General features: G+C 47.3%; 1 protein-coding gene across 3 annotated transcripts in view; it reads right to left on the bottom strand.

Annotated features, from left to right (window-relative positions):
- Positions 1-27,842, bottom strand: part of INPP5E (inositol polyphosphate-5-phosphatase E) — a 128,423-nt gene that overhangs the window by 80,573 nt on the left and 20,008 nt on the right. For all 3 annotated transcript variants that reach the window (XM_060251196.1, XM_060251195.1, XM_060251193.1), the window contains exons 2-4: positions 13,815-13,938; positions 6,186-6,283; positions 5,478-5,602 (exon numbers count right to left, since the gene is read on the bottom strand). In XM_060251196.1, coding sequence (XP_060107179.1) covers positions 5,478-5,602; positions 6,186-6,283; positions 13,815-13,938 — 347 coding nt within the window. The remainder of the gene's footprint in view (positions 1-5,477; positions 5,603-6,185; positions 6,284-13,814; positions 13,939-27,842) is intronic.

The raw sequence follows: 27,842 nt of genomic DNA, 5'->3' as shown, positions 1-27,842 counted from the left end.
AGCCAATTGTTTTTCTGGATGAGTCTCATAATATTCCATTATGTTACATATTGTTCTGACATTATCTTTCAAGTACCTTCTGGGCAGAAATCCTGCTTGATCTTGATGTATAATAACAGATAACACTTTCTTCAGCCATTGAGCCAATATTGAAGCAAAAATTTTATAATCCACATTCAAGAGAGAAATTGGCCTAAAATTTTTATATCTTTCAAATCTGTGTCTTCTTTTGGGATTAAGGATATTGTAGCTTCCTGCCAAGAATTTAGTATTTCCATTTCTTTTTGAATCGTTTCTATAAGATTTTTAAATGGTATCAGTAAACAATCCTCAAAACCCTTATAAAATTCTGCAGGCAAGCCATCTGGCCCAGGTGATTTGCCATTTTTTGGGGATGCTACTGTTTCTCCCAGTTCTCTTATTATTATTGGTTCATTCAAATTTTTCATTGTTCCTCTGTAAATTTAGTAAGATTATTCTGTTTATTCTTCTAAAACTTCATTTGGGACTTGTTTATCTTCATATAACTTTTTATAGAATTGTTCCACAATTTGGCAAATCGCCTTTCTTTTAAATTTCTCTATTATTTTCATCCCTCAAAACTGTTATTTTTCTTTTGATGCTCTCCTTTTTCAATCTGTAAACTAGCCATCTTGCTGGCTTATTGGCATGTTCAAAATAATTTTGCCTGGCAAACTTCAACTTTTTTTCCACTTCTTCCACAAGTAATAAATTCAATTGGGGTTGTATTTTTTTATTTTATTTTGAAATTCCAGTTTCGTGGGTTGTGCTTTTAAATCTTTTTCAGCTTTCTCTGCTTGTTTAATTAAGTTTTGAAAGTTTTCGGCTCTTTCCTTCTTTTTCTTGGCATTAAACCTAATTGCCAACCCCCTAAAATATGCTTTGGCTGTATCCCAAACAACTTGCATCTTTACATCATGAGTTGTATTCTGTTTAAAAAAAGACTCCATTTCAATCTTCAACTCTTGAAGAAAATGTTTATCTTTTAAGATTTGGGTATTTAGTCTCCAGCTTCTTCTCATTTGAGCTCCTCTAATTTTTACAGTTACTGGGTTGTGAACTGAGATCACTCTTGGTTGGATTTCAGTCTCTACTAAGTCTTTCATCAAATCTACAGACAGCCAACACATATCAGTTCTTGACCAAGATTGATGACAAGTAGAATAATATGTAAAATCTCTTGTTGGGTATCTTGCTCTCCAGGCATCTACAAGATTTAATTCTCCTGCTAGTTTCAAAAAACTTATTGACAATTGCAATCTTTTCGTTTATCTGATTTTTTATCTACTTGTCTGTCAAAAACCGCATTGAAATCTCCTATTAAGCAAAATTCTGAATACTCTAAATCTACAAGCTTAAGATGTAACTAATTGAAAAATTTCTCTTGATGGTCATTTGGTGTGTATATATTTGCTAATAAGTTTTTCCTGTTTTCCACAGAAATTTCTACTAATAAAATTCTTCCATCTTCTGAAGCAAACCGTAGTTGTGGGTTAAATTTATCTTTTATGTAAGTTGTCAAGCCCCTTTTCCTTCTATTGAAGTCCGCTGTTACAAATAAATTGCCAAGTTTTTTTTATTATTCAAGAGATGTTGGTCCTTTGTCAAGATGTGAGTTTCTTGCAAACAAATTATGTCAGTATCCAGTTTTGCTAAATATTTGAAGGTCTTTCTCCTTTTTATAGGAGAATTAAGTCCATTCACATTAATGGAGACTATTGACGCCATTATGGATTCTTCTTATTACTATCTTTTTTGATCTACAACCATGTTTGGTATTTCTTTGCTCCACTCATATCTTCTTCATCTGATTTCTCTTCTTCATCCTCTTCTCTCCTTCTTCTTCTTTCCTTTTTCTCACATTTCTCCAAGAAATTTTGAGCTTTAAAGATGGAGTTAATCCTATATCTTTTATTCTCAAACATGAAAAGCAGGCCCTCTGGCATTGACCATGTATAAGGTATTTCTCTTTCTCTTAAAAAATTAGTCAGATCTTGATATTCTCTTCTCTTCTGTCTGACTGGCCATGGCACCTCTTTCAAGATTTTTACCATATTTCCTGCTATCACCACCGACTTATCTCTTATTTGTCTCAAGATATTATCTCTGGTTCCCTTCTTTGTAAGTTTCAAATGTATTTCGCTAGGTAATTCATTCCTCCTGGTGAAACTTGATGGTACCCTCTTAACATAATCAAACTCTTCTTGTATTTTCTCCGGAGTCACTTGTAGAACCTCTGCCAGGGCTTTGCTAAGAATTTTCTGTAAGTCCTCAGATCTGTCTGGTACATTTTGAAATCTCAACATATAGGCTGCTCTGTCCATTTCTAACTAAATAACTCAAGTATCATATATCTTCTGTTCTTTTTCCAACTGTTCCACCTTTTGCGTATTGTCCACCACTTGGGCATCTAATAATAATAATAATAATAATAATAAACTTTAATTTGTATCCCGCCCTCCCCGCCGAAGCAGGCTCAGGGCGGCTAACAAGACATGGTATCCCATGATTTACATAAAACAATTTTAAAATACAGTTAATACATACATTTAAAACGGTTACATAGAAGTTAAAACTACATAAAAGTTAAGAACTACAATAAATTAAGGTGCTATTCAGTAAATATATTTCGATGGCAGGTATCGTCTTCAGGACTCCTTATATGCTTGCATAAAGAGGGTAGTTTTGCAAGCCCTGCAGAACTGACTAAAGTCCCGCAGGGCTCGCACTTCCTCCGGTAGTTGATTCCACCAGTGGGGGGCCATTACGGAGAAGGCCTGCTCTCTTGTTACTTTCAGTTTGGCCTCCTTTGGTCCAGGGATCCTTAAAAACTGACTGGCAAGGTAGACAATATAGGAGAACAAATGACAGAAATTAAACAAGAACTTCAAGAGAATAGAAAAGAACTTCAAGAGAATAGAAAAGAAACAGCAGAAACCAACAAAGCATCGAGGGTTCTAATTATAACGCGTGCGATTACTGTCAACAGGGCATTCTGCATTTCTTTCATGCCTCCTTGCACAGTTGTTGCAGTAAGCTTTGCTGTGCCAGGTGGTAGGCTAGGTGATGGAGTCAAAGCTCTGCCTTCTCTGTTCTTTCTCTTTTTGGGGGGGGGGGGGGCTTCTTTAAGTCCAGCTGCCATTTCTCCTACTCTCTTGCTTTCTTGCTGTAATATTTCTTCCAGTATGTTGCCAAATACCTAATTTGAAGCACCCTAGACTTGTTTGTGTCCACCGCCTTTTTTCTGTTAGCTAAGACCAATGTTTTAAAAATACACTAATTTGTTTAGGTACACCGCCTTCTAGTTTATCTCAACACTCTAGAGACAACCCCAAATACTGATAAACAGAAGGCTAAACAATATCTTCTATTAGTGACAAGTGTTCAGCTGTTAACAACAAGGCAAAAGTCAAGCTCACAATGACAGCACTCTATAAAATTGCTCCAGAGTTCAATCCAGTCTGTTCCATAAAAGCCTATTATAGAAGTCCAAGACTACACTTCCAAAGATATTCAGTTGGTAAATTCTCTTCTGTAATCCACAAACCATTGTAATCCACGAATAGGAAGAATTTAAAAAGAAAAAAAATGAGAGCCAAAACACCACACACTAAAAAAGGAAAAGAAAAACAAAAACAGATCCCAACACCAAGTTTGAAAAATTAATCCAGCAAAAAAAAGGCAAAAGTAAAAAAAAAAGTATTAAACTTCAACCAAGCATTTATAAGTCATCCAATTCTTTGTATCCCATAGAAAGGAAAGGAAAAAAAAAACATGGAAAAGAAAAAAAACAAACAAAAAGAAAACCATATGACTATATATTCCAACCAAAATTTTTGTAATCCAACAAAATATGAGAAAGGGAAGGACCCAAAGGACAAAAGAGACAAAAGCCTTAGATAGCTCTTTACTGCAGGAAAGGTGTAGCTCATTCTTGTAAACCACTGTCAGGTCACATTTCACTCAGTATGTAGTTAAAAGCAACAAAGTTTTGCTTCAAATACACATCTTTATACCAACAACCAAACCACGTTTTTCTGAATCCTCTATAAATTTAAGACCAGCAAAGTTTTATTCAGAGTCTATATATTGTCTTTTCAACACCCCTACATGGGACAGACTTCACCACCCGATACTGACACCGGAAGGCAGCCACTGCTAAACAGCAAAAGTTCTTTTTTCTTTTTGAAGCTCAGTTCAGTTCAGTATAGACCAGCTGGGAGTTTCTTTGTATTGACACCGATGTGAGCTAAAAAGGCATTGCCGGAACAATAATGAAAAAGTTCCAGAACCTAGGCAAAGTCTTTCAGAGGCCTTTGAGGGTGAAAAGGAAAGGGAGCCGGGTGATTCCGCCCCCCCTTCTTCTCCTCCACACTTGCCTCTAACTCCGTTCTGTTCCAGCTTTTCAGCTCTTCAGTGCTCCTCCCAATCCAGTCCTCCAAATTTTAAACAAATAAAGAGAAGTGACTTCCAGACTATTGCTTGTAGATCAAAGTCCAGCTATATCATGCAGAATGCAGAATTCAGAGTAAAGATGCCATTAAAAATGGCGATCAGGACAGCGAGGCTCAAAGCGAAAGTGGACTCGGGAATCAGCTGCCACTGAAAATCCCGTTCACACCCTCAAGCTGTCTGCCCTCTCGGACTCTTCCCACAGTTCAAGAATCGGGTCCACCAGTGAGATGGACCCCTCTGACGCCCCGATTAGAGAAAGTCCCGTGGGAGCTCGTGCACAGGGGTTCTCTATATTAGGTCACCGAAACCGGAAGTCCAGCTCACACTTCCCCTTCTCTTCCCCCGCCCCCACCATGACAACAAGCCAGGCTTCTCATGCGCGCATGCCCAGCCTCACTCCTGTTCCCTCCCCGTGTTGGTGGGACTTCTCTCCTTTGCCTTTGACAGTCTGTCTGTGATTGGCTCTGTTCTGTCAGGGGGCAGGTTTGGGATGGTGATCAGCCTCTCTGGGGCTGCATCTCCCTACCCCAACTGTCATGAGCTGTGGCGCATGTACCAGGACTGGCCAATCTGGAGGAGGTGGGCTGGCCCTCCCTTCAGGCTGCCTCCGCCTCTCTTTCTCTCTCGCGCGCGCGCCTATGCCAGTCCTACGCGTGGAGTTGCCATGATGACGGTCTCCCTCGAGGCAAGCTACGCGTCTCCCCTCCCCTTGTGTACAGATGATTCACTGTATGGGAAATACACAATCTGTAGGCACAGACAATCCTGGAATGCTGCAAAGGTAGCCCTCTGCTAGTTTTCCAAGCCCTGGAAAAAATTTATAGTGGCACGCAAACAGTAAACAAATCCTTATCGTCTATTGTTTAAACTAACATTTTACATTCCTCTTATTTGCCTTTAGTTTCAATGACAAAGGCAGGCTATAAATGAACTAAGCAAATCACTCAAGTTAGCGATAGGTGAACTAGTTAAAAGTCAAAACACGAACTGGGTGAACACACCTGAACAGAACCAGATGAGATCCCTGCGCAAGAAGACTGACATGTACAGCACTCCATGGGCAGCTGCATACAGCATGACATAGTGGGGGCCAAGTGTCTCCTGAAGGCGGATCTCCCATTCTCGCCTAGGAAAGGGAAGACAAGACAGGCCATTCCTCATGACTTCTCAGTAAATGACAGTCTCTACTACAGCCAAGCAAAACTCAAAAGGAAAATTCATGACAGGTCAGGTTTGTTTGCCACATGAAATGGAATAACTGAAACTGGTTTCAAGGTCATTAGTTCAGTGGACCTTATTTACCCAGGAAGGGAATCTCATGTCTGGCTGCCTGATTTGGGTCACAGGGAATTCTGTCCATTGGAAACAGAGGCACATCAAAAGCCTCCAGCCACAAGGGAATGCCGGGCTTTCAGCCCCTGACTTGTTAATGTCAGATTAATAGTTCCCCAACAGGAAAATGGAATAATGGCAAACATCAGCCTTCAGGAGATTCCCTCAGAATAAGACCTATAGTAAATTGTAAAATTGAACTAGGAAACACTGCCTCACAGAACACCATGTTACCAGATGCAGAAGGATTCTGCTACCCGGTTAGCCTCCTTCTAGCAGAATCAGTCTATACACAGTGGGTGGGGACTGCAAGGTCAAAGGCGAACAGGGCTGTATGCCAGGAAGGGGAGGTGGGGTGAAAAGCAGCCTTTCCATACCTATCCGGACAGCCTTCTTGGATTCCTATCACATACATATCCTGGGCATAGTCAGGGTCTGATGGCAGCAGCAAATCATCCAGCAGCTCAGGTAGCTCCTGCAAAAAAAAGAATCACTTCCAAACTTCAGGTGAGCATTTAGAGGAAGAAAAAAACAAACCCTGCTAAGCTCTACTACAACCATGCCTAGAATGAGTTTGGATTGCCTCCTAGCAAGAGAGCCAGTTTGGTGTAGTGGCTAAGTGAGTGGACTCTTATCTGGGAGAACTGGGTTCGATTCCCCACTCCTCCACTTGCACCTGCTAGCATGGCTTTGGGTCAGTCATAGCCCCGGCAGAGGTTGTCCTTGAAAGGGCAGCTGCTGTGAGAGCCCTCTCCAGCCCCACTCACCTCACAGGGTGTCTGTTGTGGGGGAGGAAGGTAAAGGAGATTGTGAGCCGCTCTGAGACTCTAAAATTCAGAATGGAGGGCGGGATATAAATCCAATATCATCATCTTCTCCTAGCTTCATGGCTGCGTAGAGATCAGCAGTTTCAATCTACTTGTGGGATTAAAGCACTAGCTGTCCTGCATGCAGCAGCATAGCACAGCACAAGACCTGTCCTGCATGCAGCAGCATAGCACAGCACAAGACCTGCAGCACAGGGAAAGCTTTGAGTTCCGCCCCCTGGGGTGTACCCCAAAGAAACAGATCCGGAACCAAACTTCCTGAGGATATTAGCGCTTCCTTTCCCCCTGTACCCACAATCCTTTAGACTCATCCTTTAGTCTTGGCATAGTCTCCTAACCAAAAAAGGAATGCTTTAACCAACAGCTGACTGCTTCAGTTCTCATTCCCAGGTCTTCTCTTAAATGCAATTCCACATTAAGTTTACACAGAAATTTGCCCTTTGAAACAGTTCTACTGCTGAAATAAAAATGGAAGCAAAAAGGCTTTTGCTAACTAGGCATATGAATCAGGTTCATGGCCACAAGGTTCACCCAGCCCCGTAGCCAGAATTTTTTTTGGAGGGTGGGCAGGGGATAAAATTTCGGCTGGGGGGGCCATGGGGCTTGGCTGCTTCTTCCAGCAGCCAGCCGCCGGGCCCCAGCTCTCTCTCTTGCTTTCTCTCTCTCTCGCTGTCGCATTCTCTCTCCTGTTCTCCTTCTCTGTTGCTTTCTGATCTTCTTCGTGGTCTCTGTGCATCACACTGATGGGAGTAAGGCGCCTGCGCCGATCTCGATCGGTAAACTCAAAAGCTGTGGATTTCCGTGCCGACATCCAGTGCGCATGCCCAGGAGCCCCACCGCGCATGCTCACTGCGACGGGCGCGGACATCCCGCCAGTTCTCTTCTGACCGCCGCGCTGATCAGTCGATCTTTCTAGCTTCGGTCGGTGAACTTTTCTTCTCTTGTATTGTAGGTTTGTAGTTAGTTGTAGATAGTAGTTATAGTTGTTAGTTAGTTATTATAGATATTTAGTTGCTTGTTTTGGGGTGCGCGTGGGTTGAAACGTGAAATTTCCGTTCCCCGCCCCCCTGTTTTCCCGCCTTTCCGGCTGCGTATGGAAAGACGGTGGGGATTTTTTCGGAGGTGCTCCAAGTGCAGGAGCAAGATAGCTCCGCACGACGGACACTCGCTCTGCTTATTGTGCCTCAGGGATCTGCATCGCCCTGACTCTTGCACGCACTGTGCAAAGTTTTCGAGACAGACCCGGAAGAATAGGGCGGCGAGGCTTGTGGCAGCCCTTATGGAACAGACCTTGACTCCGGGCCGCTCGGCGGCAGTACAGGCCGATCATCCTATCGATACCGATCTGCCATCTACATCGACGTCGTCAGCGGTCGATACCGAACGCCCTATTTCCGACGCCGAGCGCCATACAAAGCGTACTGCCTCGGCTGTCTTGTCGGAATCCTCTGTACCTGTTAAGCGGTCTAAAGAGGATAAGGGCTTGCAGGGCGAGGAGGAGAAGAAGAAGAAGAAGAAGAAGAAGAAGAAGAAGAAGAAGGCGAGGAGGCTGGATAAGCCGAAACTTAAATCCTTATCCTCCGCCGCTCCTGCATCCCCCTTCGGACCCGACGGCACCGATCATCCCGCCGTTGAAGCTCTTTGCTTCCCCAGTTCGTCCGATCGCCTCGATGTTGATGGAGCTCATCATCTCCTCCGACTCTGACAGGGAGATCGAGTCCGCACAACGTTCCGGCACCGAACGGAGCCCACCGGTTCGACTCCAACCTCGTCGATCACGTAGCCCACACTCTCGGGACCGAGAGAGAGAACCCAGGGACCGATCGTTCAGGAGCCGATCGCCTCGATGTCGGGATACCGATCCACAGCGCCCCCCAGCGCAGATCCCCTGGGACCAGAGGCAATGGCAATACTTGTATGGGGCCTGCCCCATGCAGCCATCCTTCCCGTGGCTCCCTCCTCGTCAGCTAGATTGGGATCAATCCTCCGACACCTCCTACCGGTCCAGAACATCATACCGTCCGCCGCGCCGTCTGCCTTCTGCTTCGGCGTCGAAACCCCCTGAGGTCGAGGACACGAGGCAAGCGGCTCGGCATGGAGCCCCATCGGAGAAGCCTAAGCCTAAGCCCAAGCGTGCAGTATCGCCACCGGAACCACGCGTCTCTGACCAGTCAGACTCTCCAGCTAGATCCCTTGGATCAGAGGAAGGATCATCTGCTGCTGAACAGGAGGTGTCTTTGCTCGGGGAACCCTCCCCTTCGCAGAAGACATCTGAAGAACAACCCATCTCCCCTTCCGAGGACTTGAAATCCTATGGGGACCTTATCAAACGGATGGCCCAGTCGCTATCGCTTACCACCATACAACCCCAGCCTGTTATTACCGACAGCGTTTTTGACATTGTTCAGATGGACACTTCCACTGCTGTGGCTTTGCCTTTGACTAATGTCATGCTGCATACAGTTAAGACCTCCTGGGACAAGCCGGTATCGACACCTATATCATCTAGGCGCCTGGATCATATGTATCGTATACAAGAATCGGGTGCTGAGTTCCTGTATAATCACCCGCGACCGAACTCTGTTGTGGTTTCGTCGTCTTCAAAGGCCAAAAAGACTCATTCTACTCCTCCCGATAAGGAGGGGAAGAAATTAGATAATATGGGCAGGAGGCTATACTCAGCAGGGTCCTTGGGCGTGAAGATCTCCAACTATGCGGCCTGTATGGGCCGGTACCAATATGCTCTATGGGACCAGGTTTCTACGCTCCTTCCCACCCTTCCAGAACAGAGCAAGGCTGTCCTTCGTAAGCTTCAGAAGGAAGGCATGCTGCTGGCCAAGCAGCAATTGAACTCTTCCAAACACTCAGGTGACACCTGCGCGAAGGCCCTAACCACTGCAATTGCTCTTCGTCGCCACTCCTGGCTACGATCCACGGCGCTCCAACATGACACCCAGGCCTATATTGAAGACTTGCCTTTTGATGGCTCCGGCCTGTTTAGTGCAACTACCGATTCGGTGTTGCAAGAAATGGACAAAAGCATAAAAACATCTAGAAACCTGGGGGTCTCCACTCCCCGGTCTCAGTCCAAGCGCCCGTGGCCAAAGCCTTGGAACAGGAAACCGTTCCTTAAGTCACCAGAACAACCCTGGCGCCCCAAATCTGCGTCGCCATTTTCCAAGCAATCATACACGCCAAAGCAGAAGTATGCTCCGCCGGCTGCCCAATCGTCCAGACAGAAAGGGTCCAAACAACCCAAGCAGGGCCTTTGACTGCCTTTTGGCCCTGCCCCCATGTCATTCTTCCACACCCGCCTCTTCCCATTCCTGAAGGCTTGGTCAGCCATCACCACCGACAAGTGGGTTCTCGGCATAATAAGGAGGGGTTACGTTATAGAGTTTTTTCAGAATCCTCCCACCCCCACCTTCGTCTCTACCAACCCTACGGACACGCTGAGAGAAGTCACCTCTCTTCTTCAAAAGGATGCCATCGAGCGTGTTCCTTCAGATCAAAGCCGGCTGGGTTTCTATTCCCGTTATTTTATAGTTCCGAAACGGGACGGAGGCCTGCGGCCCATTATGGACCTCCGAGCTCTGAACTTATTCATCAGTTACCTCAAATTCCGGATGACGTCTTTGCCAAGCATCCTCCCTCTCTTAAACCGCGGGGACTGGATGGCCACGTTAGATCTAAAAGACGCCTACTTCCACGTGTCCATTCACCCCCTGTACAGGAAATTCCTGCGGTTTACGATTGGATCCGACCACTTTCAGTATCGGGCCCTGCCCTTTGGTTTATCTACGGCCCCCAGGATCTTTACAAAGACTATGGTGGTGATTGCGGCCTTCCTACGGTTACAGGGGATAACCCTGTTTCCGTATATAGCGATTGGTTACTAGTCGCACCCTCTCGGGAGACTCTGCTGTGTCACATCGCCACTACTCTCTCTCTGCTCCAGGACTTAGGTCTGCAGGTCAACCACAAGAAGTCTCGGCTTCAACCCTCACAGAGGGTCCAGTTCATCGGGGCCCTCCTGGATTCTCGGGCCTGCAGGGCGTTCCTGCCGCCCGATCGCGCAGACGACATCATTCGGTCGGTGCAGGCTTTCCAGCTCAACCCATCGGGCACGGCTCGTCAGTTCCAGTGGCTGCTGGGCCTGATGGCCGCCACCACTTCGGTTTTAGTTTTTGCATGGCTACGCATGCGGCCGCTGCAACTCTGGTTTCTGGCACACTTCAAATGCGGAAGGGACTCTCCCGAGCGCCGTTTGACTCTCCCACCAGAGGTCCTGGCATCTCTCGACTGGTGGGCACAGAAAGCCCATCTCATGGAGGGGGCACCCTTTCACAGAGAACCTCCGTCTCTCACGATCACCATGGACGCCTCTCTGTGGGGCTGGGGGGCGCATATGGAGGGGTTCTGTGTAGGAGACAGATGGCCTCGGTCTCAGGCACACCACCATATCAACTTTCTAGAGCTGTTAGCGATATTCCATGCTGTCCGGTCCTTCCACAGGTCCCTCAGGGGCAGAACAGTGGCAGTCCTGACGGACAATACGATGGCTATGGCGTATGTGAACCGGCAGGGAGGCACAGTTTCCCGAAGACTCTGTGGACTGGCTCTAGCCCTATGGGACATGTGCATTGCCTTGGGGGTGTCGCTGGTAGCCATTCACCTCCCGGGAAACCTGAACACCCAGGCGGACTTCCTCAGTCGAGGGGGTGGGTCCATACACGAGTGGGAACTCAATTGGAAATTCCTGCGCCCTATCTTCCTCCTGTGGGGGACACCCGAGCTAGACGTGTTTGCCACCAGGGCGAACAGGAGGTGCGCTCTTTTCTGCTGCCGGGGAGGGGCGGACCCGTTGTCCCTCGGGGACGGACTCCTTGTACCTTGGACTCGACACAGGGTCTACCTCTTCCCACCCATTCCCCTGATTACCAGGGTAGTTCAGAAGCTCGTCAGGGAGCAGCCGGAGGGCATTCTCGTGACGCCCTGGTGGCCAAGGCAACATTGGTTTCCGCTGCTCCTTCGCCTGGCCGGCGGGGTGTTCCACCACTTCCCTCAGGCCCCAGACCTTCTGTTGCTGCACGGGGGACAGGTGGTGCATCATGACATCCCGCAGCTGAAGTTGACAGCCTGGCGCCTCCAGTAGAACCCCTGTCTGACAGGGCTCAGTTCGTGATGCTGAATAGCAGGAAACCTTCTACCCGTAGGGCGTATTCCTACAAGTGGGAGGCGTTCGTCCACTTCTCTTCAACTCAGACTAGAGAGCCGGCATCGGCAGGCCTACCTATCATTTTTTATTTCCTGCTGTCCCTCTTGGACAAGGGGCTCTCGGTATCCTCAGTCCGAGTGTATCTCGCAGCCATCTCGGCGTATCATTCGCAGCTGGAGGGGCGTACCATTTTCGCCCATCCTGATACCAAGCGTTTTCTGAGAGGTGTTGCGAGGCTGTACTCAGCGATGAGACAGCTAGCTCCGGCTTGGGATCTGGCTCTGGTTCTTCGAGCTCTTTCAGGGAGACCCTTTGAGCCCATGGCTACATGCTCCCTTCAGTTACTGGCCTGGAAGACGGCTTTCCTGGTAGCCATCACTTCGGCAAGGCGGGTAGGGGAGTTGGCGGCTCTGCGGTGCGATCCCCCTTATTTGCGCTTCTCCGAGGACGGAGTGCTGTTGAGGCCCGACATCTCCTTCCTCCCCAAGGTGGTGTCGGCGTTCCATCTTAGCCTGGAAACCTGCTTACCATTTTTTTTCCCTAACCCAACTAATGACGATGAGCGTAGGCTGAACGCCCTGGACGTGAAGCGGGCGCTGTCCTTTTACCTGCATCGCATGAAGTCATTTAGGAAGGACTCCAGGCTCTTTGTATCTTATGTCCAGCCTTCCCTTGGGCGATGGATTTCGGCCCAGAGGTTGTCGAAATGGATAACGGAGACTATTAAACTTCGTTACCTGTTGAGCAAGAAACCCTTGCCGGGACCCATCAGAGCGCACTCCACGCGAGCGATGGCGACGTCGGCGGCCTTTATGAAGGGCGTCCCGCTGCATGACATCTGTAGAGCCGCTACCTGGTTCTCCGAGCACACGTTTGTGCGGCATTATGCGCTGGACTTGCGAGGACGCAGTGAATCTGCCGTGGGCCGAGCGGTGTTGCAGTCTGTTTCCTGTTGATGGACCGTCGCTCCCGCCTCCAGGTATGGTCTTGGCTTGCTAGTCTCCCATCAGTGTGATGCACAGAGACCACGAAGAAGATAAACAGGTTTCCTACCTGTAACTGATGATCTTCGAGTGGTCATCTGTGCAGTCACACTCCCCGCCCTCCTTCCCCACTGCGGCCGGTCCATCTCTGGGCTGACGTGGCGGTCAGAAGGAACTGGCGGGATGTCCGCGCCCGTCGCAGTGAGCATGCGCGGTAGGGCTCCTGGGCGTGCGCACTGGACATCGGCACGGAAATCCGCAGCTTTTGAGTTTACCGATCGAGATCGGCGCAGGCGCCTTACTCCCATCAGTGTGACTGCACAGATGACCACTCGAAGATCATCAGTTACAGGTAGGAAACCTGTTTTTGCTCCCTCCTCTTGCTCTCCTGCTTTCTCTCTCTCCCCTGCTCTCTCTCTGTCGCTGTCTCCCCTCTCTCTCCCACTTTCTCTCTGTTGCTCTCCCCCCTGCTTTTTGTCACTTTCGCTGCCTCTCGCTCTCCCACTTTCTCTCTCTCTTCCCTGCTCTCTGTTGCTGTCACTGCCTCCTCTCATTCTCCTGCTTTCTCTCTCTGTCACTGCCTCCTCTTGCTCTCCCGCTTTCTCCCTCCCTCTGTCACTTTCGCTGTCTCCTCTCGCTCTCCCTTGCATCGGGGAGGGGGGGGAGAAATAGCCTGGGAATGGAGGGGTCCTACAGTGGGAAGGGGTTTTTACATAGAGCAGCCTGGCCTACCCGGGCCCTCCCCCCGTAGCTATGGGCCTGGGTTCACCAAAAGTCATTGCTCATCAGTGGCTTTCATTCAGCAACCGAACTAGAAACATCTGCATCACCCTGCTTGCTTTCTCCTGGTTCACAGGGTTTGCAGGCATGCGTGTGTTTGCAAAACTCCAGGGATTGTGCATTTTTCTTTTCTTCCCATGGTTATCATGGACAAAGGGTCGATATCAGAAAAGGCCACAGGAGTCTCTCTTCCCTCACCTTTTGGCCCTGCATGTTCCAGGTGGCCACAAAGATCCTGACACTCCGATCAGGAAAATACCGGTTCAGCTCTTCTGCTCCTAGCAAAGCACCACTGGCTAGCAGGCTGCCTTCCAAGTAACTTCTGTGGGAAAAGGACAATTCAGAAATAAAAATATAAGCACTCATATTTCTTTCCACACAGGATTCAATGGCATAGAAAAATAAACCATCTCCAAACCTGGCACACTTAAAAGAAAACAATAATTTTCATTAATATCAGCATGGTTTTATAATTTTCTCCTAGCTTCTAGTAGCAGAATGCTTACACATTAAGGAACATCAGAAATGGTCCACTTAGCTGTTTATTCTACAATTACCAGAGAACAGAGAAACCCCTTCCTATACTGTCTATCCACAGCGTCTAGTCACCAAAAACATTTTGGAATGTGGAAGCTACATTTCTGGCTGTCATTCATCTTCACCACCAACAGACCCAAACTGGGGAAATTACTGACATTAGCAACAATCCCAGTGTCCAGCTGCAGGACGACAGATCTTTCAAGAAATTCGGAAGATACCAGCTAGTCAGCTCCTGCTACAGAATCTTAGAATACTGCCTTATTAGACCCTAAATCTGGTGTCTGTCATGAATTCAATATTTATTTATTCATTTTATTCAATCTTTAGCCCGCCCTTCCCATAGGACAGGCTCAGGGCGGGTTACATCATAAAAAATAGGCAACCTTAGGCAAGCGCTCCCCCCAAACTGCAACATGGACATAATGACATTGACCTACCTCATAAAACTGTTGTGAGACTTAAAGCAACAGAAGGTAGGGCACTTGGCCTATTTGAGCAGGGCTGTAGCACTGCAAAGTATCAGCTGTTGAGAGGGTTAGTATGGGAGTATTGTGAGCTTCACCATGCCAGCCCCTGCCAGCACTACAAAGCCCTTTTCATCCCAAGAGGAAATGGCAGCTCTGAAGATGGGACTTTCCCAAACTTCCCAATAAAAAGATCTTGATTACCTGCACCTCAACTATCAAAGCCACGTGTGGTTGCTAAAGGTATATGGCGACCACAAGGGTACAGCACCATCCGCCATCCTGCCTGACAGTCAGGGTCAACCAATTGCTGGAACATGAAATTTTAAAAGGTGAAGACAGTTGTTGCTGAGTCATTGCTTATGCTGGTGGACTTCTGGACTGTAGCTGTAATCTGGAGCTCTGTTCAGTCTGAGTTTACTTTCTCATCCCTTTGGAGAGAACAACTGATTAACTAAGAAACAGATTTTGCAAATAATCATCTTTATAAATTAAACCTTTGACTGAGAATTTTGGACATTGAGCTGATTTTTCTGGACACTTCAATTGATTCATCTCCCCATCTTTATTACGGTAATAATATTGATATGATGAGATTTTTGTGAATTGTTGAGGATTTAATAATAATACTAATAATATTTAATTTGTATCCCGCCCTCCCCGCCAAAGCAGGCTCAGGGCGGCTCACATAGCAGAACATACAAACATAAAATACAAACATTACAATAATAAAAGCACATTGGTTACATAGCAAAATTACATATTACAGTTTCTCCACCGGGAGGGCAGCCACCACTGCAGCTGCTGCCGGGGGCCCCTCCGCTGGGACCCCAACCAATGCCTCCGGGGGCCACCAGTTGCACCAGGAGGTCCACTGCCCAACGTCCAGGGTCATACTATGCGCTTCAATGGGGACCCTGGGAAACTGGAGTTTTTTATCATCCAGGCCTGGAGTTTCTCAAGCCAATTGGGTGCCTCATTCCCTTCGGAACAGCTGTGCATCGATGCCATCAGCGCACACCTGGCGGGCCCCGCGGCTGACTGGTTTGTCGCCTTCTATGAGACAAACGTACCTGAACTGCACTATCTAGGAGAACTGGGTTTGATTCCCCACTCGTCCACTTGCACCTGCTAGCATGGCCTTGGGTCAGCCATAGCTCTGGCAGAGGTTGTCCTTGAAAGGGCAGCTGCTGTGAGAGCCCTCTCCAGCCCCACCCACCACACAGGGTGTCTGTTGTGGAGGAGGAAGGTAAAGGAGATTGTGAGCCGCTCTGAGACTCTTCAGACTGGAGGGCGGGATATAAATCCAATATCTTCTTCTTCTTCAAAACTATACTCCATGAGCAGCGCAGAAAGGGAGGAGTTACAAAAATTCTTGGACATTAACCTGGCCTGGGGGTTCATACGCCCTGAATTCTCTCCCCATGCGGCCCTGGTGCTTTTTAGAAAGAAAAAAGATGGACGTTTGAGACTATGTATGGACTATAGCGGCATCAACGCAGTGTTGATTCAAATGCGTACCCCTTACCTCTAATCAGAGACTTGCTAAGTACTGCCTCGCAGGGCAGGATTTTAACTAAGCTAGACTTGTGTGAAGCTTACTACCAAGTCTGCATCAGAGGGGGGGATGAATGGAAAACAGCCTTTAACACCCCAATGGGCCAGTTTGAGTACAAAGTACTCAGCTTTGGATTACAGGGAGCCCAAGGTGAGCTCATGAACTTGATTAATGAAATTGATTAATATTTATTCAAGGGGGTCCTGGTGTATTTAGATGACTGCCTCATTTATACCAAGGACCTCCCCTCGCATGTGAAGTTGGTGCAAGAGGTGCTAAAGACATTATACAAAGATAAACTGTTTGTGAAGCTGTCCAAATGTGAGTTCCGCAAGGAACAATTAGATTTCTTGGGCTATAGAGTCTCTGTGCAGGGGCTGTCGATGGACTCAGTCAAGGTCAAGGCTGTTGTTGACTGGCAGGCCCCTCGCACCCAACATTACAACAATTCCTCTGTTTCTGTAATTTTTACAGAATCTTCATCTCGGACTTTGCACAGGTGGCCTTAGTCATAACATACCTTTTAAAGGCAAAAGGGAAGAGTCCAGGAGCTACCAAACCAAAGGCTCCCCTTATTTGGACTGAGGACTACCAAGGGGCCTTCAAACTGGGCTAAAATCAATACAATGAATTTTAACAGGGTAAATGAAAATCCAATCCATGGTTATAGGATGGGGGAGACTTGTCTTAGCAGTAGTATGTGCGAAAAGGATCTAGGGATCTTCGTGGATCATACGCTGAACATGAGTCAACAGTGTGATGCGGTGGGACTTCTGGGGGAGGAAAATGTCGAGCTGAGCTGCTTCTCATAACGGGAGCAGGCTGGAGCTTCTGTTCGGGGTCGTGGAAGGCAATTTAATGCCTACTGCCTACTTTTCTCAGTTAAAGATTAGTCCAAGATATGCACAGGAAACTTTGAGGAGATTTACATTGGCTAAAAGGGAGTCCCAGGGGGGTGGTTCTTTGAGGCTTTGAGGGGTCTCCGGGAAGTGTTGCATTTTCATCATCTGCAGAAGCTTTCAGAGTCATTTATTTGAAATAAGCTCGACAGGATCCTAACCTTCTTGGACTTTGCTAAACATCTAAAACTTTGAAAGACCAGTGAGAACTTGGATAATTGGAAAAGAAGGTACAGATTACTATCTTTCATTCCGGAACTATTTACAGCTTAATGGAATAAATTTAAAAGGTGGGAAAGGAAAATCTAGAAAGTCTGGAAGAAGATGGGAGGAAGAGATGAAATTTGGACTTTATAAATATAAAGGACAGTTAAAAAGAGCTAAAAAGTGGAAAGGGATTTATTGTTTAGTCTACCTGCGGTTTTGAAAAAAGAGCACCATCGTCACAGACCTGCAGCACATTCAAGCAAAACAGGAAGTACGTCAAGTATTGTGAGATCTCCTTACCAGTGTGAATGAGACTTCATGGCAACAAAAGCAGGAAGTAATGGAAGGAAAACCTACTCTAGGAATTTATTATCATTGAGAAACATCGGGGGCCATTGCTGGGAGGTCAAAATAAAAACAATGTTTTTAAAGAATTTGGGACATTAAAAATTGTTGTAATTAACTGAGAAGAGGGTAAGAAGATAAATACTATTGGTCATATTATTTGTGTGGACCTTGGACGTGTTTAAAAGGGGAATAAAAGTTGCGGCCGCCATTTTGGAAGATTTAAAAACTTTAAAAATAAATATCTTGACTTTGGGAGCTCCGAGGACGGCGAAATTGGGCTTGTTGTGAAGGGCAAGTCCTGCTCTTTTGAACCTGATAGTTGAAATGGAAATTGGTGAGGTCCAAATTTTTGCTGTTTTTTAAATGTCTGAACACAAGCAGCCCCGACTATTTCATTAGAAAAAATTAGGACTACTTCATTAGAAAAAATGCAGGGCCAACTGGAGGCAATGGAGGCCAGAATGATGAAAGGGGTGAGAGAGATGATAAATGAATCAAAAAAAGAAGTTATTGCAGAGATTAGAAAAGGCATGGAAGATTTCAGAAAGGAAACTGAGGAAACATCTAAGAAAGTGCAGGAGGTAGAAGGCAGAATTAATGTATATGCTTCCATCTTGTTAAAAATGCAAGAAAAAGTGACAATCCGTGACTGCAAATTGATGGAGACACAGATACGTCTGAGAGGAGTACCTGAAAAGGAAGATGGTGATTTAAAAGAATTTATAATAAAAATAATTGCAGAATTTTTAGAGGAAAACCCTGAAGAGACTAAAAACACGTATGATTATATGTATAGAGTGAACTCACTTTATGTCAAGAAAAATAACTTACCAAGAGATGTGATCATAAGATTTATGACAAAGGAAATGGTGGGAAGAATCATAAATAAAATTTTTAAAAAGACATTGATAGTGGGAGGCAGTAGAGTGAGGATCATGAAGGAGCTGCCAAGGCAAGTGATAAATGATAGAAGAACATATAAAAAGTTGACAGAAAAATTGAGACACAATGGAATGAGATTTAGATGGATAATACCTGAAGGTTTGAGTTTTGAACTCCAGGGAAAAAGAATCACAATTATAAATGCACAGGATATGCGTAGATTTTTTGAAGAAAATAAAGAATTTGCACCATGATGGATTACAAATTACTGTCTTGGAATGTTAATGGACTAAATTCACCACAAAAAAGAAGGGCAACATTTCATTGGATTAAGAAACAAAATAGTAATATAATTTGTTTGCAAGAAGTGCATATTAAACAAAAGGATTATAATTTTTTATGGAACAAATAATTGGGAGTGGAATTTTTTTCATTGGCTGAACAGAAGAAAAGGGGAGTGGTTGTTTTATATTAAACAAGAATTGGAGCCAAAATTAGTGTTTAAAGATAAAGATGGAAGATTTGTAGCAGCAGAGACAATATTAAATGGAAAAAAAGCATTGTTATTGGGATTGTATCCGCCTAATGGCGCAAAGGATGCTTTTTTAAAAGCCATTATACAACAGCTTGATGAACTGACTTATGACCAAGTTTTGTTAATGGGAGATTTTAATGGAACAGTTAAGAACTCATTGGACAGGTCTGGAGGGGGAAAAAATAACAGCAAAGAAGGAAAATTGCCAAAGTCTTTTTAATTGGTCAAACAAGAAAATTTGGAAGATATATGGAGAAAATTTAACCTGAAGTTCAGGACTATACTTTTTTTTCAGCAAGACACAAAACTTTTTCCAGAATTGACATGTTGTGGGGCACAACATGTTATAGGTCTTATAACAAGGAAAATAGAGATTTTACCCAAAATTGGGGCTCATAACCCAATACTGTGGATTACAAAATTGTCTAAGAAGTTGAGAAGATGGAGATTGAATGAAGATTTGCTACAGAATAAAGAAATAGTGACATATCTAGAAAATGAAAAAACAGGTTGCTTACCTGTAACTGATGATCTTCGAGTGGTCATCTGTGCAGTCACACACATGGGTCTTGCCGCAGGCAACGGATCCATACCTCGGAGCTCCAATAGCTTGCCTATAGCGTCTTTTGGCGCGCTCTCCTCCCGCCCTGGGGAGCAGGCAGCGACTGCGCATGCCTGGAGCGGGGGGAGAGCGCCCATTCCACTCAGTTTCTTCCAGCCGCCGTAGGCACTGACAATATACAAGGTTAAGCAACAAATACAAGAGGCCAGCAGCGGGGAAGGCTGGGTGGGCGTGTGTGACTGCACAGATGACCACTCGAAGATCATCAGTTACAGGTAAGCAACCTGTTTATCTTCTTCGTGGTCTCTGTGCAGTCCCACACATGGGTGACTAGCCAGCTAAATATCCCGGAGGAGGGTGCTGGTAAGAGAAGAAAGTTAGTCACATAAGCAAATTACATTATATTATGCAGGGGTCCTCAAACTACGGCCCGTGGGCCAGATGCGGCCCGCTGAGGACGTTTATGCGGCCCGCCGGGTTATGGCAAAATCAGACCGGAAGTGACGTTGGACCTAAACTCGCGTTAGCAACGCGCACTTCTGGCACTGGGCTGAGGCGGCGGAGACAGAGTGTGAGGTGATACCGAGGTGAGGTGAGTTCCCAGGCCGGGGTGTGTGGTGTGGGGAAGGGAGAGAGATGCAGAAGATGGAGAACTGACGGCCCGCGGCCTTGTACAGTAACGGCAGTCCGGCCCTCCAACAGTCTGAGGGACAGTGAACTGGCCCCCTATTTAAAAAGTTTGAGGACCCCTGATATTATGCAACATCGAGATTGAAGCGGATACACTCACCCCTGACTTCAGTGGAAGATGGATCTGAGGACCGCTTGACCGAAGGAGGCGTCACGTCTCGCACGAACGTCTAAAGCGTAGTGGGAGACGAACGTGGATGGTGAGGACCACGATGCAGCCGCACAGATGTCCTCTAGGGAGACGCCTTGCAGGAAGGCCGAAGACGTCGAGACCGCTCTAGTAGAGTGGGCTTTAAGGCCTTCAGGCAGAGGCTGTTTAGCCAGTTCGTAGCACAACCTAATGGCACTAACTACCCATTTAGATAGTCTCTGGGTAGAAATTTTGTGTCCTCTATGAGGGTTTCCGTAGGCCACAAACAAATTAGGGTCCTTACGGAAAGGTTGTGTACGATCAAGGTAGAAAGACAAAGCCCTTCTAACATCTAGGGAATGCAGGGCTCGTTGTCCTTGGTCGGATGGGTTGGAGAAAAACGTTGGTAGAGAAGTTGAAGTCGATAAGTGGAACTGGGAGACAACTTTAGGAAGGAATGCAGGGTCCGGTCGCAGAACAACTTTGTCCCTGTGGAAAATGGTGTAGGGAGGATCATGGCGGAAGGCGCATAAGTCACTTGCCCTTTTTCCAGAGGTAAGGGCTACCAGCAATGCTGTCTTCCAGGAAAGAAGGTTAAGTTCTATGGTAGCCATAGGCTCAAAGGGGGCCTTCATCAAACAGGAAAGAACTAATGATAAACTCCAAGTGGGGACGAAGGGTTTTACAGGTGGATTGAGGTGCAAAATGCCCTTAAGAAAGGACTTAGACAAGGTATGAGAAAACACTGTCTTGCCGTCTACAGGGTCATGGAATGCGGAAATTGCAGAGAGGTGAACCTTTAGGGAAGAATGGCAAAGTCCTGATTTTTGAAGGGAAAGTAGATAATCCAGGATCAGGTAGAGAGGTGCTGACTCTGGCTGCAGCTGATTAGATGATGCAAATGAACAGAAGCGCTTCCATTTGCGTTGGTACGAAAGTCTGGTGGAAGGCTTCCTTGCATTGAGGATGACATTGGCTACCTCTGTGGGAAGGCAGGAGGATGTATTCTCCAGGCTACCAAGGCCAGAACCTGAGGGTTGTGGTGCAGAACCTGACCGTTGGCCTGGGATAAGAGGTCGCCGAAGGGAGGGAGATGGCGGTAAGTGTGGTGGGATATTTGTAGAAGCCTCGTGAACCACGGTTGCCGTGGCCACCATGGAGCAATGAGGATGCAGTCCGTGCCATCTTGAGCTATCTTTGTCAACACCCGAGTCAGTAGGGGGGTTGGTGGGAACAGGTAGTGAAGAGGACCAGTCCAGCTGTGAAGGAAGGCGTCATTGCCTCTCCTGGAATAGAATCGAGGACATTTGGCATTGTCCCTGGAAGCAAAGACGTCCACTTTGGGTGTTTCGAAGCATTGGAAGATGCGTCGCAGGTAGGTCGGATTGATAGACCATTCGTGGTCGTCTATGCAGGTCCTGCTGAGGGAGTCGGCCAGAACATTCTCTACACCCGGGAGGTGAATGGCAGTCATGTAGATGTTGTGCTTGACACACCATTCCCAGAGCAGCATGGCTATACGGCAAAGACGGAGGGATCTGGTGCCTCCCTGTTTGTTTATATAGAAGACCGTCGCCGTATTGTCCGTAGAGATCTGAACGTGGCGGTCCCTGATCAGGGGAAGGAACGATTGAAGGGCGCAATGCACGGCAATCAGTTCTAGGCAGTTTATGTGCATGGCCCTCTCGGAGGGAGTCCAAAGTCCCCTGACAGTCTTGTCCTCTAAGTGGGCTCCCCATCCCCACTTGGAGGCATCTGTGGTCACAACAGCCCTCGGAGGAGTAGGAAGGAACGGCATGCCTGCGAGGAGATTGTTGGGCAGGGTCCACCATGTTAGAGACAGAAGTGCTCTCTGGGGAACAGTGAGTAAAACGCTCTGCGGTTGCACCTGAGGATGGTATGCTCGTACGAACCAGAGCTGTAATTGTCTCATCCGTAGCCTGGCGAAGTAGAGGACAGATGTTGTGGCGGCCATGAGGCCGAGGAGACGTTGGATAGTGAACGCAGACTGACGAGGCTGCTGTTGAACTGACCTGGCTAGGGCCATGATCGTTTGCGCTCGATCCTCGGGGAGGAAGGCACGATGGAGGGAGGTGCGCAGAAGAGCCCCTATAAATTTGAGGTCCTGGGTCGGTGTGAGGTGGGATTTGGAGGCATTCACACACAGGCCCAGAGAGGTCAGAAGAGTGAGAGCAGTGTTGAGGTTGTTTTGCAGTTGCTGTTGAGTTGGTGCTATAAAGAGCCAGTCGTCGATGTATGGGAAGACTGGTATATTTCGAATACGAAGAGCAGCTGCCACCACTGCCATGCACTTGGTGAACACCCTGGGTGCAGTGGAGAGGCCGAAAGGTAGGACGACATATTGGTAGTGGTCCTGACCCATGGCGAATCGCAGATACTTCCGATGTTGAGGTCGAATGGTGACATGGAAGTAAGCGTCCTGAAGATCTAGGGAGGCCATCCAGGAGTCCCTGGGAATTAGCTGTAGGATGGACTGCAGGGATATCATCCTGAACTTTCTGTACTTGATGTATCTGTTTAGCCTCCGTAGATCTAAGATAGGACGCTTGCCTCCATGCCTTTTTGGGACTAGGAAGTATCTGGAGTAGAAGCCGGTCCCTTGATGTTGAGGAGGAACGGGTTCTATGGCCTTTTTCTGGAGCAAGTCCAGAATTTCTTGATGGTGGAGTGAAGAGGGGGGGGTAGCTATGAAGTAGTGGTGGCGAGGAGGTGAAGAGAACTCTATTGCGTATCCTAGACGCACTATGGTCAGAACCCAAGAGTCGGTGGTGATGGAATTCCAGACTGGGTAAAAAGGAAGTAGACGAGTATGATATAGGGGGCTTGATGGTGTGGCAGGGGCGTTGAGAAAGTCAAAGAGACTGTTTGCTCGGCTGCGAAGGTTTCTTGGATGGTTGTGCACGTGGCCTCTGTTGGAAAGGCTGCTTTTGGTGCTGGGGTCTCCTTTTCCAGAAGTCCTGACTTTTGGGAGAATGCCGGCGACGTTGGAAGGAAGGCTTCCATGGTCTCTGCCTGTTGAAGGCCAGAGAGGGAGGCTGTGCGACTCCAAGGCGTTTTGCCCTTTTACGACCGTCATCAACCGAGGTGAGGACTTCGTCGGTGGACGCATGGAATAGTCCGAGACCATCGAAAGGAAGGTCCTCTATCTTTTGTTTGATGTCCGGCTGTAGGTTAGTTGAGCGCAGCCAGGCGTGGCGGCGTAGGGCCACGGAAGTGGCGAAAATTCGGGAGGAACAAGAGACCGCGTGTCTTATGGAATTTATTTGTTGTTTGGAGACACGAGATAACTCCGAGACGAGAGCAGAAACAGCCTTCTGTGAGGAATCCGGCATAGATGCGAGGTGTGGAGTGATCTGGTTTGCGAGGTTAAAGGAATAAGCCGCAAAGTAGGCCAGGTAATTGTTCAGTTTGGAGTTAGTGGAGGCAAAGCTGTAAATTTTCCTGGCTAGAGTGTCCAGTTTTCTGCCCTCGCGGTCAGGAGGAGCAGGGTGGCGAGAAGGCCTGGCCTTGGTGGCCGAATGGACAATAATGGAATTTGGTGCTGGATGGGAGGTGAGAAATTTGGACTCTGTAGCATGTACTCTGTAAAGAGAGTCGAGACGTCGGGAGATAGTAGGAATAGAAGCCGGTTTTTCCCATGCTTCACGGAGACCTTCGAGGTGAACAGGAAGCATAGGTAGTGTTGAGCTGTCAGGGAAGTCAGTCTGAACCAGGTTGTGTACTACATCGGAGACCCTAGGAGAGTCGGATGACAAGGAGATGTTGAGGGCGGAGGCCATTGTTGTAATGAGATTGAGATAGGCCTTAGAGCCGTCAGAGGGTGAAAGCCGTGGAGGCCGGTCCGAAGCAGGAGAGGCTGGGGGCTCCTCGGAGTCAGAGCGGTCTGATGTATCCCTGTCCGAAGCTGATTCCGGCCGTAGGGGTGACTTGGACCCGAGTGGTGATGGGTCCCTAGGCCGTTTGAGCGGAGACTGAGTCGGTTTAGACACCATCGCGGAAGGCGCCCTAGGGATATTTCGGGTTCGAGGAGGGGTGGGCGATTGAATGATAGGACGGGACCGAGGAGGTTGCGTGTAGGAGTCGAAGTCGTCCCGGGTCCGATGAGCCCTTCGATTCCGAGAAGGGTAGCCATAATGGTCACTATAATAGGAAGGAGACGGGTGGCGATAGTATGGGGATCGTTCCCTGGTAAGGTAGGAGTCACGAAATCTAGGAGAATGAAAGTCACGGAGCCGAGGGGTGGAGACGTCTTGTAAGTACGGCTCGGGTTCGAAGTCAGAATATGGAGAGCGAAGGTCCCTATGATGCGCTCTGCGTGGCCGAGGAGACGGAGATTGGGAAGGAGAGCGGTCGCGTCGATGACCGTAATAGTAATCTCGGTGCGGAGATGGGGAGCGGGGATGCTGTCCGTCCGGAGATCGTGGGTGGAGTGGCGATCTCGAGCGAGAGCGAAGTCGAGGCGGAAAGCGTGATCGAAATCGACGGGTAGAGACCTGGGTCGAAATCTCCCTCTGAAGCGAGGGAGTTGGAATGTCCCTGAAGGATTCTGGTCGGAAGTTCGGGGGATCCGGTTCAAGGATGTCTGATGGTACATCGCTGTGTACCGAGGGCGATCTAGAGCCAATCGGAATGACTTCGATAGTTGGCATGTCAGAAATAACGTCGGACGGCGCCGAGAGTTCGGGAGGTAGAATCGGTTTCGAATGTCCAGTTACCATGGAACTCGATGGCGCAGACGCCGAGCTCGATTGCGTAGGCGCCGGGTGGACAGGATGCGAGTCGCGAACACACCCGGATGCGAGGGCGGGGTTCGGAGCCGCCTGATCGCGGTGTTTTTTAGGCACTGCAGTTTTCGGGCTGGAAGCCCCTGGACTCGAATGATGAGACTTGGAGGAGGTCGGTTCGGGGTGACGGACCTTTTTAGGCACCTTATGACTCTCCAAATGTTTAAGAGTCTTTTTATCGGACTTATGCTTCCTCGAGACGTCAGGAAGGGCCGAAGTAGCCGAATCTCCCGCTCTTTGTGGGGGAGGTGGCGGATCGGAGGAGGGGATTGCCCTCAAGGATGATTCCATGAGGAAACTGCGAAGGCGGGCTGCTCTGTTTTTTCGCGCCTGTCTGCCGAAACTGGCGCAGTGAGTACAGGCGTCAACTCTATGGGACTCCCCCAAGCAGAATAGGCAGAGAGAGTGGCCGTCAGAAGAGGGGATCTTAGATCCACACTGTCTGCACCTTTTAAAGGTAATTTTCCCTTCCATCCGTTCCGGACGGGGAGGAGAGATGGAAGGGGTGGGGGTGGGGGGGAGAAAGAAAGACGGAAAGTGCAGAAGAGGTCTATCTTTTTTTTTTTTTTTAGGGACGAATGTAAGAGAAAAACGGAATGAAGATATAAGAAAGAGAAAGAACGAGAGCAGTACGATACCACAGAAGAGACGAGCCAGAGGAGGAACGCAATAAGGTAGGTGTTGTCTGGGCGGCGGAAGGGAAGAAACTGAGTGGAATGGGCACTCTCCCCCCGCTCCAGGCATGCGCAGTCGCTGCCTGCTCCCCAGGGCGGGAGGAGAGCGCGCCAAAAGATGCTATAGGCGAGCTATTGGAGCTCCGAGGTATGGATCCGTTGCCTGCGGCAAGACCCATGTGTGGGACTGCACAGAGACCACGAAGAAGATCTAAAGCTTTCTTTCAAATGAATGACAAAGAGGATACAGAATTTCAGATGGTCTGGGATGCCTATAAAGCAGTAATGAGAAGAATATTGATTACTCTGAATAATTAAGAGAGCAAAAGAAAAACATTGTTGGACATTCAAAATGAAATAAAGAAAAAAGAAGGGGAGTTGAGAAAGAGGCCAGGGAAAAAGAAACTTATAAGGGAAATTACAATATTGCAAACGCAAATGAGACATTTGTTAAATAAAGAATTGGAATGGAATTTGAAAAGACTGCAGTAGAAATCTTTTGAGGGAGCAAATAAACCTGGAAAGTATTTGGCTTGGCAACTGAAGAAAAAGAGAGAAAATAAAATTATTAATAAAATTGTGGTAGATGGAAGAGAGGTGGTTACCCAAGAGGGAATAAAAAGAGAATTTTTAAGTACTATGCCAAGTTGTTTAAAGGTGTTAAAGAAAGAAAAGATGGATGAGTATTTACAAAAGATAAAAATAGAACCCTTAACTGAAAATATGCGAAAAGTTTTGAATGATCCAATTGAAAAAAAAGAAGTTGAAGCAGCAATTAATGCGATGAAAAATGGAAAAGCACCTGGGCCAGATGGATATACAGCTAAATATTTTAAAACCTTTAAAGATGAGTTAACACCGAAATTGCAGAAGTTGATGAACATGATAAGAACAAAAGGGAAAATACCAAACACATTGAAGGAAGCTGTTATTTCGTTGATACCTAAGGAAGATAGAGATGTCACAAATGTAAAAAATTACAGACCAATTTCGCTATTAAATAATGACTATAAAATATATACAAGAATCTTGGCAGAATGTTGGAGTCTAGAGAGGAATCCTGGGAAGAAGGGCTGTCGGGAAACTGGAGTGACCTGCACTGAGCGGCACTGAGCAGCAGGTCGGAGATCGAACGGCATTCCTGAGGGTGAAAATCATGGGAACTTTATTTTTCATCCCACTAACTTTGTTGAACCCTGCCCAAAAACACTTCATGCATGTAAGGGCTTTGGTGGACTCAGGGTGTACCAGAGACATAATTACCTCCAAAATGGTAGAGGTTCTGGTACTAGCCAAGAGCCCTCTACACCACCCCATCCAGTTTTAACAGATGGATGGGACAATAATGAAGGGGAAACCCTGCGCCGAGCAAAGCCAATTGGTATCAGTGGAGATAGAGGACCACTGGACACAGAGATTTTTGTAGTAGCCCCCTCATCCTTGTTTGACTTGGTGTTGGTGGTAGGCTGGCTGGCCAAACATGAGCCCAACATTAGGTGGGGTGACCAAATCGTAGACTTTAAGGACCCAGCCTGTGACAGCCATAAGTGGCGAGACGACTGGGGTTCCGATCCACCCCCAGCAAATGAGAAATTATTTATTTATTTATTTATTTTATGATTTGTATCCCGCCCTTCCCACCCAGGTGGCTCAGGGCGTCTTACAACAGATAAATTAAACATAAAATTTAAGTTAGGTATTTAAGACATTTAAACATTTAAAGCATTTAAAAACATTTAAAACATATAAACATTTAAGCATTGCGGCAGTATAAATAACAAGAATCTGATAGAACTACACTTAGTTTCCTATGCCAGTTAGGTGTAAGCCAGCCGGAAGAGGGTTGTCTTACAGGCCCTGCGGAACTGAGTAAGGTCCCGCAGGGCCCTCACCTCCTACGGCAGCTGGTTCCACCATGAAGGGGCCATAACA

This window comes from Heteronotia binoei, chromosome 12, assembly GCF_032191835.1.
Source record: "Heteronotia binoei isolate CCM8104 ecotype False Entrance Well chromosome 12, APGP_CSIRO_Hbin_v1, whole genome shotgun sequence".
Taxonomy (NCBI): Eukaryota; Metazoa; Chordata; class Lepidosauria; order Squamata; family Gekkonidae; genus Heteronotia; species Heteronotia binoei.
Note: the sequence above shows the minus strand (reverse complement) of the source record. Positions and strands in the feature narration are given on the sequence as shown.